The sequence below is a fragment of the Giraffa tippelskirchi genome, chromosome 4 (genome assembly GCF_054371585.1).
Source record: "Giraffa tippelskirchi isolate mGirTip1 chromosome 4, T2T-mGirTip1v1.2.pri, whole genome shotgun sequence".
Taxonomy (NCBI): Eukaryota; Metazoa; Chordata; class Mammalia; order Artiodactyla; family Giraffidae; genus Giraffa; species Giraffa tippelskirchi.
Window position 1 is genome coordinate 75,660,473 of NC_137278.1, and position 17,626 is coordinate 75,678,098.

General features: G+C 38.2%; 1 protein-coding gene across 27 annotated transcripts in view; it reads right to left on the reverse strand.

Moving 5' to 3' along the window:
• The window catches only part of PPM1B (protein phosphatase, Mg2+/Mn2+ dependent 1B), a 93,758-nt gene that overhangs the window by 33,815 nt on the left and 42,317 nt on the right, over window positions 1-17,626 (reverse strand). For 24 of the 27 annotated variants that reach the window (XM_081591923.1, XM_081591930.1, XM_081591927.1 and 21 more), the window contains one exon: window positions 1,553-2,412. The exons of 1 other annotated variant lie outside the window; for it this stretch is intronic. In XM_081591923.1, coding sequence (XP_081448049.1) covers window positions 1,553-2,398 — 846 coding nt within the window. In that variant the 5' untranslated portion in view covers window positions 2,399-2,412. The remainder of the gene's footprint in view (window positions 1-1,552; window positions 2,413-17,626) is intronic. 2 more of the 27 variants (XM_081591942.1, XM_081591943.1) reach the window with 1 other exon arrangement.

Consider the following 17,626-nt stretch of genomic DNA (forward strand, 5'->3'; position numbering starts at 1 on the left):
TCCATACAGAGTCCAAGGAGATCGACAATTTGGAGATAGACAATTTTAGAACAACTATTTGATCACTGACAACCATCAATACTTCTGTACTTAATTCATCCAGAAAAGCAAAAAAGATACAACATGCTTTAAAAACAAACAAACAAATGAACAGCAGAGTACTAGAGATACCATCAAGAAAAAAGCTGGAAACACCAGCCCTTTTATTTTCTCTTTTTGAAGTTGTCTCTTCCTATCCTATGGAAAAGTAGTAGATACATCAACAAAACCTGAGTATTTCCATAGACTCAGAGACCTTTAGAGAAACTTCCTGGCTATGCTTGTATCTTTCACAGCAACTTACGTGGTGAGGAAATAGAGTGGCTCTAATCTAGACAGAGTCAGTCACAGTCAAAATCTTTACATCACATAACCAAAGGTTAGTTTTGTCCTGATATCTTCTTCAATCAGAGTCACAGAATACTTACATATTTTAGGTTCTAGTCAGATAAACTCAAATTTTAATTGACTGCTATACAGATGCTGTCAAAAGCCCACTTGAAACTACTGAATATTTTAAAGACATCAAAGGAAATTGCTAACTACCTGTTAGTTTGGATTCTCCTCTCTATTACATTACTCTATTGAAATAAGATTCATATAATGTTGCAAATGTAAATTAAACTTTAGTGTTCCACAGGAATTCTTAACAAGACTGCATTTTATACTAGTCTTTGGTTTTCTAATTGGGGATGATAAAGGCATCTCTATGGAAAGAATTTTGATTATCTCCTATAAAAGATTATTATCCACCATGTCATATTTACACAGTCACACGTAAATTCCTTTTAGGTTTTATAGCTAGAAAAAGCTTCTTTTACTACTATAGAATAAGAAATACACAACTCTTACTTCAGTTTCTGTCTTAGCTGCTAGTAAGGCTAGTAGGCTCAGAGCTAAATTACAAAATTTTACTTAGATGAAGGCTTCTGTTATATCTTCCAATATTTTATGTGGCTCTTGATCTTTTGTGTATCTAATATGCAATCATGCTCTCCCTCTTTGTTTTTTTTTTTTTTTTTTTTTTAATGAAACTGCTACATAATCAGGCATAAGACAGCTATTGCCAGGAGTTCCCTGATGGCCGAGTATCAGGATTCCAGGCTTTCAATGCCTGGGCTCAGGGTTCAATCCCTGCTCAGGAAACTGAGATCCCACAAGCCAAGTGGCCAAAAACAAACCAAAAAAGACAGGTATTGCCAATGTTGAGAATTTTAATCAAGTCACAATTGTGTATAGATGCCTCTGCCACAACAAGTCATAAAGCACTTAAATGACAACAAATACCATAAATTTATTAAACTTAATTTTCAAATTAGAAGGTTTAGACAAATGAGAATGGCAAAAAAAAAAATTTTCATTTCTGGGGAAGAGAATAACTTTATAATATATATAGGACTTTCCTAATGAAAATATTAAAAGCTTTAAAACTTTAAGCCTGCTTAATCTTACTTACCATGCCTTTTAAAAATTAATAGGGCATTTTAATTATAACAAAAAAAGACTTACATACCTTATGTAAACAAGTGTCCACTACCCAATTGCACACATTTTCCAGGTCATCAGATACCTCAAGCCTAGATTTAACAAATTCACAGAGCTCCTCATTACTCATAACATCCCAGATCCCATCACAAGCCAAGATGATAAATTCATCCTCTTCTGCTCTTAAAATTTCATAAACCTCAGGCTCTGGAGAAACAAGTTGTTCTGTTGGGCCCTTGCCATCAACACACTTGTAATCATAGTCCCCCAGAGCACGAGACACTGCTAATGAACCATTAACACGCTGTATCATTACGCTGCCTCCTGCATTTTGGATTCGCTCTTTCTCCCTTGGGTTGCAAGGTTTGTGATCTTGGGTAGAAAAGCAGACTTGTCCACTCCTATACAGAACAGCCCGTGAATCGCCACAGTTGATGAAGTACATGTGCTTAGGTGAAATCATAACTCCCACTGCAGTTGAACCGCTCCTGTCCATGCCGTTTCTGAGGTCTGAAAAGTTACGCATGTATTCATCAATTTTCAAAAAGCCAGTTCTGATACCATTCTTGACGTTTTCCACTGAAGGCTCAAGAGCAGATCCTGACTTTCCAGCTGCCCTAAAGTCTTCGTTGTTAGTGATGTGTTCTAATAAGTGTGTTGAGCAGTAATTTGCTACTCGGGATCCAGCGTGACCATCATAAACTGCAAAAAATGACCAGTCTTCCAAGCCGTGCGGAATACCTACAACAGCTGTGTGTGCATCTTCCATTTCTACTCTCCATCCTTGCATGCTGCTCAGGCCATAACGTAAACCATTCCCAGCACCATGAGCATTATGTTTCTCAGTTTTGGGTTTGTCCAAAAATGCACCCATGTTTAGTAATAAATCTGAAAAAGGAAAAAAAAAAACATGTAGATGTTACATATTTAAATTAAGAGCATTTATCTACAATAGTTCATCTATTTTCTAGTTAACTCCTAATCTCAAGTGTATTTTTCATTATTATCAAACTTACAGGAACCACAACAAAAAAGAAACCAAGAAAACTGCCCCGTACATGCTTCTCCTAGAACAGTGGTTTCTCAATCCTCACACACTCGAGTCTCCAGGGTTGGGACCCAGATATCATTATCTTTTTAAAAATGCCTCTCTGGTGATCTGCATGTGCAGCAAGCTGAAAACCACTGTTGTTGGAAAAAGGAAAACCAAGAAACAAAACCTGTTTTTTTTTTTAATTCCATTTATAATTTGAGGGTTCAATATGTAAGACAGAACAATGAGAATATTCAAAACTTGGCAACATCTTGCTCAATTTATTAAGGTAGAAAAGTATGCTAATACATTTTAGAAAGATTTCCAAAAGTTAAGTGTTATAATCAAGTATATTCCCCCATCAGAGATCTTGAAGACAACCCCCAAAATTAATTAAAACAAAATCTCAGTGTTACAAACATGTGATTCCATCTAGGTTGTACTGCACATCAAATAAAGAACTTTACTTGGACTGACAGAAACCCATTAACCCATAAAAACAAATATAACTTTAATGATGTGCTGAGGAGCATACTACTTAATATTGCAGAGTTTCACAATCCATGAAGTGGCATTAGGACAGCTTTTACTCAGTGCTTTTACTGAGTAAAAAAGTAAAAGTTAAAAAAAAGTGCTTTTACTTTTACCCATGTGAGAACTGTGAAGTCCACTACACATCACCATCCTCCCAACTTCACTTTTAGAAAAAAATCTTTTCAATTTTAAGCAGCCTGGACTAGAGCAGCGGGAATGCGAATGCCTTGATATATTTTCCATATACAAGCCTGGCCCTAAGACGCCTGAGCTGTGTGACCTTAGTAAGCTTCTTAGTCCATTATACCTTAAATTCCTCCTCTGTCAAATGGGAATAGTTAACAACAGTATCTACACCTGACAGGGAAGTATGCATTAATATATAGTGCTTAGAATTGTTCCTGAGACACAGTAAACCCACAAAATGTTTGCTGTTACTATTTGCTCAAAATGCAGATTCACATACCCCCATTTCCCCCGCCCCCTAGTAGATCTCGTATGGGGTCTTCAAAAAAGCATGCCGGTGACTTAAGAATCACATTTTGGAGACATATTAGTCTAGATCAACTTACTTTCATTTGGCCCTAGGTATCTTTGAGAGAGCTCTTTTTCAGCCGTAACTGTTACCTAACTACAATAAAACTATATATTCCTATTTCTAAAAACCCAATGAACCACCATATATAATACTTGTAAATTGTAGCAATTTTGTAACTTTTCATTATATATAACACTGTACTAATAAACTATTAATACAAATATTTATTAAAAGGAATTTTGAAAGGGCAAAGTTTTACTCTTACCTAAAAATAACTATCATTCAAGTATAATACAAAAGTATTGAGAACAATGTAACAGAATGTGCTTATTTTTTAACACACTGGTTTAATACTTTGATACAATGCAATGATTTGAAAGCCTGGTTCTAAGTATATTTTAGATTGTTTTTAATGCCAGAGAAAACAACATCACCACCTTATAAAGATATCTAAATGCAAGTAAAACTGAACTGATAACTGTATTTATCAATCACTCTTCAATCCCAACTACCAATTACAAAAAAAGAATTTTGTTGTCATTTCCATTATCTTGATGTTCTTCCAATTAAGGTGCTATTTCAAATTTCAACAAATGGACTCAAAAGTCACCAGAACTCCTCATTTAGAAGAGTTTTAAAAATAGTTTGAAAGTTTCTATCGTCAAATTTGCTTTTAATTTAGGAATAAAGAAAGGAGAAAAGGGAGGAGGGGTCTTTAATAGAAACTATAGAAGACTCCAAAAACCAAAGGGAGCCTGGAAGGACAGTTTGGAAAACCATCAGGAAACAAAGGAGCCCCTGAGGCTGGGCAGCCAAACACTGTGAAAATTACACCGAGAACAGCCTTGCCTGCTGCTGCAGTGACTTCTACCTTCCATTTGAGTCCTTTCTGAAAGTCACTTGCTCAAGAGTCAAAGTTCAGGAAACTATTAACTAATGGACTGAGCTTCGGTCACCAGCACACTCACTGGCTATAACCGGGATCATATTCTTTTACAAATTAGTAATTTTTTCTAAAGTTCAAAATTGATCTCATTTTAAAGTTACTGTTATCCAACAATGATTTAATTATTTAATCATGAAATACCATATTTATTTTATACAATGTATACAAACAGCTAAGGAGTACTAAACAAATACCCACATACCTTCCATATAGTTTAGAAAATACAACATTATCAAGACCACTGAAGCCTCTTATTATTTCTGAACTTTATAAGTGTTCCTTCTAGGCTAACCATATTTATGTTGGTTGTTTAGTTTTATGTTTGACACTTTCAGTTCAGTTCAGTTGCTCAGTCGTGTCCGACTCTCTGCGACCCCATGAATTGCAGCACGCCAGGCCTCTCTGTCCATCACCAACTCCCGGAGTCTACCCAAACCCATGTTCATCGAGTTGGTGATGCCATCCAACCATCTCATCCTCTGTCGTCCCCTTCTCCTCCCGCCCCCAATCCTACCCAGCATTAGGGTCTTTTCCAATGAGTCAACCCTTCGAATGAGGTGCCCAAAGTATTGGAGTTTCAGCTTCAACATCAGACCTTCCAATGAACACCCAAGATTGATCTCTTTTAGGATGGATTGATTGGATCTCCTTGCAGTCCAAGGGACTCTCAAGAGTCTTCTCCAACACCACAGTTCAAAAGCATCAATTCTGCGGCGCTCAGCTTTCTTTACCGTCCAACTCTCACATCCATACATGACCACTGGAAAAACCATAGCCTTGACTAGATGGACTTTTGTTGGCAAAGTAATGTCTCTGCTTTTAAATATGCTATCTAGGTTGGCCATAACCTTCCTTCCAAGGAGTAAGTGTCTTTTAATTTCATGGCTGCAGTCACCATCAGCTTTACACTGATGTAAAATACAATATGCATTACCGTGGCAGCCAGCACTGCAGGTAGGAATGGAAAGTGGTCGACGCACAGTTTGGGAAATAGACACTAGAGACAGAATTAAAGTTTTAAAGATGGGACCAGGGACTCAAAACCTCTTGGGTCAAGAGCCCTGTTCCTCGGAGCCACATCACTCTTATTTAGTGTCTTGGGAAGCAGAAAGTATCTGTTGCACTATGATGAAGTCAGCCTCCTGTGTCCCCGGTCATGTCTCCCATTTTATTGATTACTTTAAACTACCTGTGTTTCTCAGTGTGTGCACAAGCAGTGTTCTGAACTTGCACTGACCCAGCTCCAAGGTCCACACTATGTTTGTCCTTAGCTTAGCAGGGTATGACAACCCCAACTAATCAACCCAATGTAATTTTATTTGGGTTATGCTGTATTGCTATATTTTGCTTTTATTCTTTTCCCATGGTGATTTTCTCATGGCTTAGCCAGAGCAACAGGCGGCAGACTATTCACCCCTGCATATCCCCCTTTTTGTTTTTGTAGCTGAAGATATGCTGATCTCACTTCTTTCTTCATTAGTTCCCGGAGGGTCTTTCGCATGCATCTGAGGACTAAACAGAAGATTATACAGTGAAACAGCAAAACATAGCTAGTGTTTCAATGAGACCACCTCCGATGCCTATGAGGACTCAATGAGTTAAGGCCCTCTGCTAGTCCATGAAGTGTATCCGTATCTGGTAATAGTCTAAAAGAAGCACGGTGCATGCCAATGATTTTTGCTTGTAGCTTTTTAATATCTAGTGTAAGCCTGTCAGTGCATGGCCCTTCAAGTGTCGTCTAACCTTTTCCCAGGAGTGTTTAGATTGGTTATATTCCTGGGGGAGGGTCACAAAAAAAGTAGTAATGTTCCAATCACACTTTAAATGTATTTGTACTTTAAAATTTTGTACTTCTTTCCCTAAGAGTAGCACTGCATTTTCTAAATCCACCAAACTGTTAAAATCCTCATCGGTATGAGTTTGGGCTCCCCAGGATACTCTGAGATTTTTGTGTATGTCTGGAGACAGTCTTTTTGGTACCTTGATGAGACTGTTCAGAACCCAAATGTGTCCAATTTCTGGAGGGACGAGACAAAGAGAAAAGAAAAATGTTTTAATTTTACCCAGAGGTTTAATCACTAACTTGTTTTAAACCATCAGTGACTTGAGAAGATTCTTTTTATATCTGAAAACAAAGATTAGAAGCCAGTAATATGTCAGACAAAAAGTCATGAAAATTGCAGTCATATTTAGCAGTCTGTTCAATCTCATGTAACCAATTCTTCAACAAAGGACGTCAATGAACATGACAGTCTCTAAGAAGCTCATGAAATTTTTGCCAGTGCACAACCTGTCCAGCAAAGTGGGTGTGCCCTGATGACTGGAGATTGCAGAAAATGCATTTTAACCATTTTTTTTTTAAATTGTGAGATATTAACCCTGTAGCCAGAAAAGGCTTTATCCTATCAAATAAAAGTGAGGTTTCTTAGGGAGCCAGGAAAAGCCAAGAGGCCGCCTTGGATTTCCCATAGCTCCGACTGTTTGGTTTATAGCCATTTTTTATCCACCTTAAATTTTCTGATGAGGGGTTAATTTTGTAGAAGCAGAATGTGCTTTGTCTACGTGTGTCACAGTTTCCATAGATCATTGTGAAATAACATTCATTCATTTTATCAAACAAACAAAAGATTTTAAAAGCAAGTATGAATCACTTAAAGACAAAGAAATGTACATAGTCTGTTATCAAAAGCGATATTCCAAGAAGACTTTGTTGTTGTTTTTTTGTTGTTGTTGTTGTTTTTATTTTTTAAGACTTTGGTTTTTTTAACAGGAAAAGAAAATCAAATTTCAGATTGGTACCAGCTTATATTCATTGTGAAACAATAGTTATTCACTTAGTCAAAGTAACAATAAAAGATTTCAAAGGCAGTTTAATGTCTTTAAGAAACTTGTATCATGTACAAAACTCTCTTCCATCTGTCACAAACCTTTTTTATACTTCTGTATTTATCACTCTATTTGCCCATTCAGAGAATAGCACCTGTAAGTTCAGATGTACTTCCTTTTTCCTTAATAAAAGGTTATTCCATTCCTTATACCTTTCTATTAAAAACACATCTTACTTTCCTTTAGCAACCGCAAACTGTACTTTACATCATCATTCTGTAGATTGGTAAATATAATATAAACCACCTAAAGCTATGTCATCTGCAAAAGTAAAGCTATGTCATCTGTAAAAGTATCTTCACAAAGTCAATAAATAAACATTAATACCAAGTATCAATTTAATAGTGAGTAGTTCTCAGTTCACACAAGCCTGAAATTCATTTAATTTTTTTAATTTATAAATTGTTTGATTAGTAAGCACTTACTTCTCTTTAGGCCAATTAAATAGAACTCATTGACCAATCAGCCTTAAGCAATTTTGTCCAAGGATGAAGGCACACACTCAGACACACATAAATTTAGACAGACATACAGGCAGAGATCTCATAGTTTTCTGCTTAATATTTAAAATTAAATACTTGGCAAATAGATTGATAAATACAGAAGTATAAAAAAGGTTTGTGACAAGTAGAAGAGAGTTTTGTACATGATACAAGTTTCTTAAAGACATTAAACTCTTTGGCCCTTCTTTTTTTTCTTCGTTTGAGTTCTACCGATTTGTTTATGGCTGGAGTCCCAGATAGAGTGGGCTGTGTATCCCAAGAACACGATAAGAGTTAACTTTAGGTTTTTTCCCAGGCCTGTTTTTGTTTCTCAGGCAGAATTGGAGCTCCAAAAAAGTATTTTAACAAGCCAGCATTTTTTTTTTTAAATTCCACGTGCAAGAAGAACCGGTTTTGCAATTTCAAAAAAGACTTCATTTTAACCAGTTTTCTCTGGAGTCTAAAGAATATCATGGCCATTCAGTGTCAAAAACGTCATCTCTCCTTTTTGTAGTCATCGTTTCATATCTAAAATTTAAACCAGACAGTGTTCAAATTGGCTCTGCTGACAGGGGTAATGTTGTCCCAGCAGGGATTGTCTCTTTGGGGAGGTGAGGTCTCTTAAAGTAAAGAAAGCCTGTCTGTCCTTTAACCTCTATTTTCTCCCAGGCTCTTATGCAGTATCGCCTCACCTGTTCTATAGCCTGATCTTCCATAAGCACTTGATCTTGAGTTGTCCCCCAATTTCCACTGCCTATTCAATTGATCTAAAGAGACGGGGATCTGTCTGGCTTGGTCATGAGCCACCATAATCAAATGGGAACCCTCAGCTAGTCTCTACACCATTCCCAAGGTAAAAGGAGAATTTACTCCATAACTCTAAACAGCTTGCCTAAGATCCTTTAGTAATTTGAAGGGAATCTGTGTACAGCCTCATACATCCCAATAGGATCATTAGGATCTTCCCCAGGAGCTACTTGTTCATGAAATGTCATAGTCATTGCCTCCAAGTCACCCTCCTGTCAAGCCCACCAAATACCTTTCTGGAAAGGTGACAGAACCGTTTGTCCGTGGCAAGGAAGGAAAAGCTTGAGTCACTTCAGCAGTTAAGACAGGAAGGAGGAGGAGGTAGAGGAGGTAAAGGAAATGTGTCCTCCCAAAAAAAGGTGCAGAAGGAACTGTAGCTTTAAGAGCCTCCAGCATTTTTTGCTCTATCCCCTCAGGCTTTGCATATTCAGGTTCTCCCTTTAATGGGGTTTCACCTTCATCCTCACTCCCTCCAGAGCTTTCTGGGGTCTGAAGAGGTTCTAAAATAGATTTTGTCAGTGTCCAAATTGACCAGGTAGATACAGGCAAGAGCACTCCCTTGCAAAGAAGTTTCTCTAATTTACTACCTACCTTCTCCCAAGTTCCTAAATCTAAAGTACCGAGAGAAGGGAACCATGAGCAATGTGTCTCAATGGTTTGTAAAAGCTCCAATAGCCGGCCCCAGCTTATTTTTGTATCCCCCCCCACACCCGCTTTAAAAAGGTGCCTTAAGAGGCATATATACGGCCGGTACTCTTCTGAGCTTTCTGAATTTCCCATATTTAACCCCGGTTTCAATGCCTGAGAGAGTGTTATTTACCACAAAGGGGGATTTTCAGAGGCCTCACCCCACTATTCTTCAGGACCATGCACCACTTCAGTTTCGCTCTCGGAGATCAATCCTTCACTTTCGTGCCCCATGTTGGGTGCCACTTGCTGCGGCCAGCACAGCAGATAGGGATGGAAAGTGGTCTACACACAGTTTGGGAAAAAGAAACCAGAGACAGAATTAGAGTTGTAAAGATGGGACCAGGGGACTCAAGACCTCTTGGGTCAAGAGCCCTGTTCCTTGGAGCCACATCACTTTTATTTAGTGTCTTGGCAAGCAGAAAGTATCTGTTGTGCTATGATGAAGTCAGCCTCCTGTGTCCCTGGTCACGTCTCCCATTTTATTGATTACTTTAAACTACCTGTGTTATTTTCTTGTACAAGGGCTATCCCTAGCTGGAGGTCATAGACCTGCATATGCCCTGGGAAAACATCTGTGTGTGCACAAGCAGCGTTCTGAACTCACGCTGACCCAGCTCCAAAGGTCCACACTATATTTTTCTTTAGCTTAGCAGAGCATGACGACCCCAACTGATCAACCCAATGTACCTTTATTTGGGTTATGCTGTATTGCTATATTTTGCTTTTATTCTTTTCCCATGGTGATTTTCTCATGGCTTAGCCAGAGCAACAGGCGGCTGACTATTCATCCCTACATATTACTCTAGTACTCTTTTATTTCCAGCTCAACATTTTATTTCATTCACATTGATGGAGAGAGCTGTAACTCATTCACTATATGCCACTGTACGCTTGTACCACCTCTTCCATTGTCAATGACTATTTGAGTTATTTCTCATTTATAAGTATGAAACAGTGCTGTTTAAAAAAAAAAAAAATCATGGCGCAAATACGTGAGTTTTCCTAGAAGATATACCTAAATTTCAAAGTGCTTAAAGTTCAGTTAATATATATTATCTTTTTTTCCCCTCAACAAAAATCCCAAAACAAACCATCTCCAAACATTTGTTTCCTAACTGTTCTTTTGCTAACACTACTCTATAAAAAAAAAGTTTACTTTCTTAGTAAGCAAACTTCATCTTGAATAGCATGATTAAGAGTGTGTATTTTCTTTTATCCAAAAATATCTGTATAGCAATTAGTAATTACTATTTTAAGTTCTCTAACTCGTCAAAAGCAAGAATCTTTGGTATGACATAATCATCAAAACTCTATGTGGCAAACTGTAACTTCTTGGTCATTTCTCATTTCATTCACAGTAAGCCCTCAGTATCAGCTGCTTCCACATCTTCAGGTTGAACCAACCACAAGTTGAAAATACTAGTTTTTTTTTTGGGGGGGGGGGCTGAATTCCAGGAAGTTCCAAAAAGCAAACTCGAATATGCCAAGCATCAGCAACTTTTACATGGCATTTATATTGTATTAGGTAATCTAGAGCTGATTTAGGTATACGGGAAGGGGAGGTTGTGCATAGGTTATATGCAAACACCACACCATTTTATATAAGGGACTTGAGCATCTGCATATTTTGGTATCACCGCTGTAAATAGCTCCCTGGATTTTAAAGTTAAAGGTCTTGTTTTCATAAAATTAACTACACTGATGACACTCTAACAGCTCTGAACTCCTGGTTCAATTTCTTTGCTGAAGTAATTTTCCTAGGAAGGATGCAGTGAACCATTTTCACCTTAAGTGCCTATGATTTTTCTTCCATAAAAGGCTAATTTTTATTAAAGAAATATTTACTGTTGAGAATATACTTTTGTCCAGCATCTCTTTGCTGTAACTCTTCACTCCCCACCAAAAGACAAAACTTAGCAAATACTAAGGGAAAATGTTTTATTTTAGTCAATCTTAAAGTAAATCTCCCACATATAATTGGTCTCATACTGGTTTCATCAACTTGGCACTGTTTACTACATGTTTCAAAGACATTTGATGACAAAGGAATGTATTTTAATTTTTGGCCATATATTCTATGCATTATTGCAATCATTTTGACCAAGGCCTGAAAAACTAGTGTTTCCCCAGTGGCATGCTTGCTATCTTTTACTACTGAACAAGAAACCTGAAAGGGCCTTGTAAACATCTACAATTAGAGAAATTCTGTAGTACTACACTGAAAGTTGTATGGCTCTATCAAACACTTCTGGGGGAAAAATTCATAAAGCTTAGTTTTTATCCTCAGAATGCATATTTTTTAAAATGTCTTGCTAATTTGCTATGATTTTATGCTATCACTTAGCCACCTATCAAGCACACTGTATGTACACTTACGCAAGCTACAGTTTCAACAACAGTAAACAGAAACACGTATTTCAAATAATCTTTGACAATCTCAAATTTTGAGAGGTTGATATTTGAGATCTGATGATATTATATTTTTTACCCCATAATAAGAGCCCATATTGGGATTAAGAGTTCTAACACTTTTTATGTTGTGTGCTTGCATGTGCTTTATTATAATTACAATCAATCTAATTTCTTGATAGGAATCTTTTACAGTCACTTGCTAATTTTTGGAAGACAGTGTAGCTAAAACTAGATCACATGATATCAATGTAATCACATGTGAACCTCAATGTGGTACAACAACGAATACAACTGAGGAAATGAAAATTTTACCATTCCTTAGGCTCCCTCACCATAACAGCGGGGGGAAGCCAATGTCAATCACTATATTATCACTATATTAAATGTAATTTGCCTTTCTCAGGGTGAAAGACAATAGAGGTTCAATCTTTAAAAATTAATACTGATGGATGGTCCTGTACAGTCCTTATAGAGATCACTTGGTCTATACCACTCTGTGGACCTAAGTTTTTACAAGACTGAGAATATATGTACAGCAAGCATCGTCTGAAGACTGAATAAACAGCATTCTCTGCACATCTGTCTTTTTCCATTGCCTTCTTTGAGGAAAAATACACTACTGAACCCAAAGCAGCATAATGTTATTATTTACTTGCTTAACCAATGGTACAGAGTAACTGTACTATAAAGTAAGCACCTGAGAAATACTATTTTAAAACGAGTTCTCAAACACGGAAGATGGGACTACTGGCTATCTTTTTTATTTAAGTAATTTGCTTAAATCACTTTAAGTAACCACATTTTTTAAATCACTTAAAAGGCTTCACATGAGTTTATATATATTATATAGCATTCAATTCTGGACTGATTCTAAAATTTTTCATTCACAGTCAATGTATAAAATAATACATATTCATGATGTATTTGCCACAGAAAGACTTTAAAATACTTTAACAGTAGTACTGGATACAGGCAAAGTCAAGCGAACTTTCTGGCCAACCCAACAGTCACTCACTCAAGCATTTCCTAAGTGCCTACTACAAGCCAGGCACTGTTCTGGGTAGTAGGAATATGATGATCTCTTCCCTAAAGGAAAGTATAGTCTGGTGGAAGATAAAGGCCAGTGCATGTGTTATGAAGGCACATGGTGATACAGGGGGTCTAAGGGGATAAGTATAGGTATCTCAAGAACAGGCATCAAAAGTCACATGTAGTTAAAATTTTTCCAAAGGAAGAAGCCTAAGATGAGACCTAAAAGGTAGAAGTGGAAGAAGGAATTAGCCAGCACATACAAAGACCAAACAAAGAGTAAGAGCACAGTTAATTTGGTAGAGTTGATGTGTATGTATATACCTAGATAGCATGTTTAAAAGCAGAGACATTACTTTGCCAACAAAAGTCCGTCTAGTCAAGACTATGGTTTTTCCAGTGGTCATGTATGGATGTGAGAGTTGGACGGTGAAGAAAGCTGAGCGCCGCAGAATTGATGCTTTTGAACTGTGGTGTTGGAGAAGACTCTTGAGAGTCCCTTGGACTGCAAGGAGATCCAATCAATCCATCCTAAAAGAGATCAATCCTGGGTGTTCATTGGAAGGTCTGATGTTGAAGCTGAAGCTCCAATACTTTGGCCACCTCATGCGAAGGGTTGACTCATTGGAAAAGACCCTAATGCTGGGTAGGATTGGGGGCGGGAGGAGAAGGGGACGACAGAGGATGAGATGGTTGGATGGCATCACCGACTCGATGAACATGGGTTTGGGTGGACTCCGGGAGTTGGTGATGGACAGAGAGGCCTGGCGTGCTGCAATTCATGGGGTCGCAGAGAGTCGGACACGACTGAGCGACTGAACTGAACTGAACTGAACTGATGTGTATGTGTGTGTACATGAGTATTTCAAAGAGTAAAGCAGAAGCACAAAAATCCTAGTAATAACATTATTTCCTACTGAGATATCCATTGTCTACTTAGAATCATAGATTTGCTAATTCAAGGATGTCCTTGTCCTTCTTGCCTAGGCAAGCAGCAAACCAGACTGAAAATGCTTTCTACTGAGAACAAAAATTCTAGAGGCCTAAAATTTAGACAGGCGGATCTATAGCTGACATTCTTTTCTAGAATAAGCCAACACATTAAAAAACTCTGACACCTTTGAGTTTGCTTACAAACCAACTCTGAAAGGGGTGACGGTAGACGGTGGGCAATCTTTATATATAATAAGCCAAAATTCAGTTGAAAGAAACCTAAAGGGCTGTTTAAATATTCAAACTAAAATATTACTACTATAAAGTTCAAAATAAGGTCAAATACAGGCATAGGTATATACTAAGAAGATAGTAATACTACTCATGACCAGATAAAACACTTTCAAAACTGAGTATTACATTCCTGTTTCCTAAACACCCCTTTTAGCTCACTCAAAGTCATCTCTATTCCTTAAGTCAATTGATCCATATTAATAGAGGTCCTTTTCTCTCTTTGGCCCTAAACACATCTAGGGAATATAACTTAATCTAAAGAACTGAATTCATAGTTGCTGCAGAAGAAAAAAGGTTAATTTCCACTTAAAAACCACATAAGATTTCCTGGATAAAATTCTCTACTACTCCTAAAAACAGTAAAGATAATGCACTTGGCTACTAACTTACTTTGATGATAAACTCTGACAGTAAGAAAAATTATTTGAAGCATTATGCTTTAAAAATTCTTTTGAATTTAGTGTTTCAGCTCCCTTGCCTTTCCTGGTACACTGAGGCTGACTAGTTCTCATCAATAAAGTGAGAGGGACCTACTTACATTGGAGCTGCCATCAGTTTGCAATCAAGCCCAACCAGATTACATATTTATAAACAAAAGTGACAACACAATAAGAAACAATAACAGGTCATCAAAGAATATAGCTTCATTTTTCAAATAAAAAGTAACTTAGAAATATAAAAGTGAAGGAAAAAAAACTATTAAACTGAACATTTGTACTGATTCTAATATAGTCTAAATTGAAAAGCAGGACTATTGAGTCTACCATAATTTAGACAACGAATTATTTTTAAAATTGTGCCCTATTTCCTTAATTATCTCCCATCCTTCCTGATAACTCAGATTTCAGTCCTATCTTTTCCAGAAATCCTTTCCCCGTGGTGCTCTACTAAACCTTATTAACACTAAGTTCCTTACCATCCACTGAGCACTTAGCACATGCTACTTTGCATAATCAATAGCCCTTCAGCTTCCCTGGCTCAGATGATAAAGAATCGACCTGCAATGCGGGAAACCTGGGTTTGATTTCTGGGTTGGGAAGATGCCCTTAAGGAGGGCGTGGCAAACCTCTCCAGTATTCTTGCTGGAGAATTCCATGGACAGAGGAGCCTGGAGGGCTACAGTAGATGGAGTCACAGTCAGAAACAAATGAGCGACACTCTCACTCACACACACACACACAAGCTACAGTCCATGGGGTCACAGAGAGTCGGACATGAATGAGCAACTAGCACACACACACACATACACACACACGGTGCTCCATGTTTATTTCCCTTCAGATTTCCTCTACCTTTAATAAAGTTTGAAAGTTCTTACCTCAATTCAGTTCAGTTCGGTTCAGTCGCTCAGTCGTGTCCAACTCTTTGCGACCTCATGGACTGCAGCACGCCAGGCTTCCCTGTCCATCACCAACTCCCAGAGTTCACCCAAACTCATGTCCATTGAGTTGGTAATGCAATCCAACCATCTCATCCTTTGTCATCCCCTTTTCCTCCTGCCCTCAATCTTTCCCAGCATCAGGGTCTTTTCAAATGAGTCAGCTCATCGCATCAGATGGCCAAAGTGTTGGAGTTTCAGCTTCAACATCAGTCCTTCCAATGAACACCCAGGACTGATGTCCTTTAGGATGGACTGGTTGGATCTCCTTGCAGTCCAAGGGACTCTCAAGAGTCTTCTCCAACACCACAGTTTAAAAACATCAATTCTTCGGTGCTCAGGTTTCTTGACAGTCTCTCACATCCATACATGACCACTGGAAAAACCATAGCCTTGACTAGACGGACCTTTGTTGACAAAGTAATGTCTCTGCTTTTTAATATGCTCTCTAGGTTGGTCACAACTTTCCTGCTGAGGAGTGTCTTTTAATTTCATGGCTGCAGCACCATCTGCAGTGATTCTGGAGCCCAAAAATATAAAGTCTGACACTGTTTCCACTGTTTGCCCATCCATTTCCCATGAAGTGATGGGACTGGATGCCATGATTTTAGTTTTCTGAATGCTGAGCTTTAAGCCAACTTTTCCACTCTCCTCTTTCACTTTCATCAAGAGGCTCTTTAGTTCTTCACTTTCTGCCATAAGGGTGGTGTCATCTGCATATCTGAGGTTATTGATATTTCTCCCGGCAAGCTTGATTTCAGCTTGTGCTTCTTCCAGCCCAGCGTTTCACATGATGTACTCTGCATGTAAGTTAAATAAGCAGGGTGACAATATACAGCCTTGACGTACTCCTTTTCCTATTTGGAACCAGTCTGTTGTTCCATGTCCAGTTCTAACTGTTGCTTCCTGACCTGCACACAGGTTTCTCAAGAGGCAGGTCAGGTGGTCTGGTATTCCCATCTCTTTCAGAATTTTCCACAGTTGATTGTGATCCACACAGTCTAGGGCTTTGGCATAGTCAATAAAGCAGAAATAGATGTTTTTCGGCAACTCTTGCTTTTTCGATCATTCAGTGGATGTTGGCAATTTGGTCTCTGGTTCCTCTGCCTTTTCTAAATCCAGCTTGAACATATGGAAGTTCACGGTTCAACATATTGCTGAAGCCTGGCTTGGAGAATTTTAAGTATTACTTTACTACCATGTGAGATGAGTGCAACTGTGCGGCAGTTTGAGCATTCTCTGGCATTGCCTTTCTTTGGGATTGGAATGAAAACTGACCTTTTCCAGTCCTGTGGCCCCTGCTCAGTTTTCCAGATTTGCTGGCATATTGAGTGCAGTACTTTCACAGCATCATCTTTTAGGATTTGAAGTAGCTCAACTGGAATTCCATCACCTCAACTAGCTTTGTTCATAGTGATGCTTCCTAAGGCCCACTTGACTTCGTACTCCAGGATGTCTGGCTCTAGGTGAGTGATCACACCATTGTGATTATCTGGGTCGTGAAGATTTTTTTTGTACAGTTCTTCTGTGTATTCTTGCCACCTCTTCTTAATATCTTCTGCTTCCGTTAGGTCCATACCATTTCTGTCCTTTACTGAGCCCATCTTTGCATGAAATGTTCCCTTGGTATCTCTAATTTTCTTGAAGAGATCTCTAGTCTTTCCCATTCTATTGTTTTCCTCTATTTCTTTGCATTGATCGCTGAGGAAGGCTTTCTTATCTCTCCTTGCCATTCTTTGGAACTCTGCATTCAGATGGGAATATCTTTCCTTTTCTCCTTTGCTTTTCGCTTCCCTTCTTTTCACAGCTGTTTGTAAGGCCTCCTCAGACAGCCATTTTGCTTTTTTGCATTTCTTTTTCTTGGGGATGGTCTTGATCCCTGTCTCCTGTACAATGTCACGAACCTCCATTCATAGTTCACCAGGCACTCTATTAGATCTAGTCCCTTAAATCTATTTCTCACTTCCACTGTATAATCATAAGGGGTTTGATTTAGGTCATACCTGAATGGTCTAGTGGTTTTCCCCACTTTCTTCAATTTAAGTCTGAATTTGGCAATAAGAATTCATGATCTGAGCCACAGTCAGCTCCCAGTCTTGTTTTTGCTGACTGTTTTACCTCAATTATCTCATGTCAAATT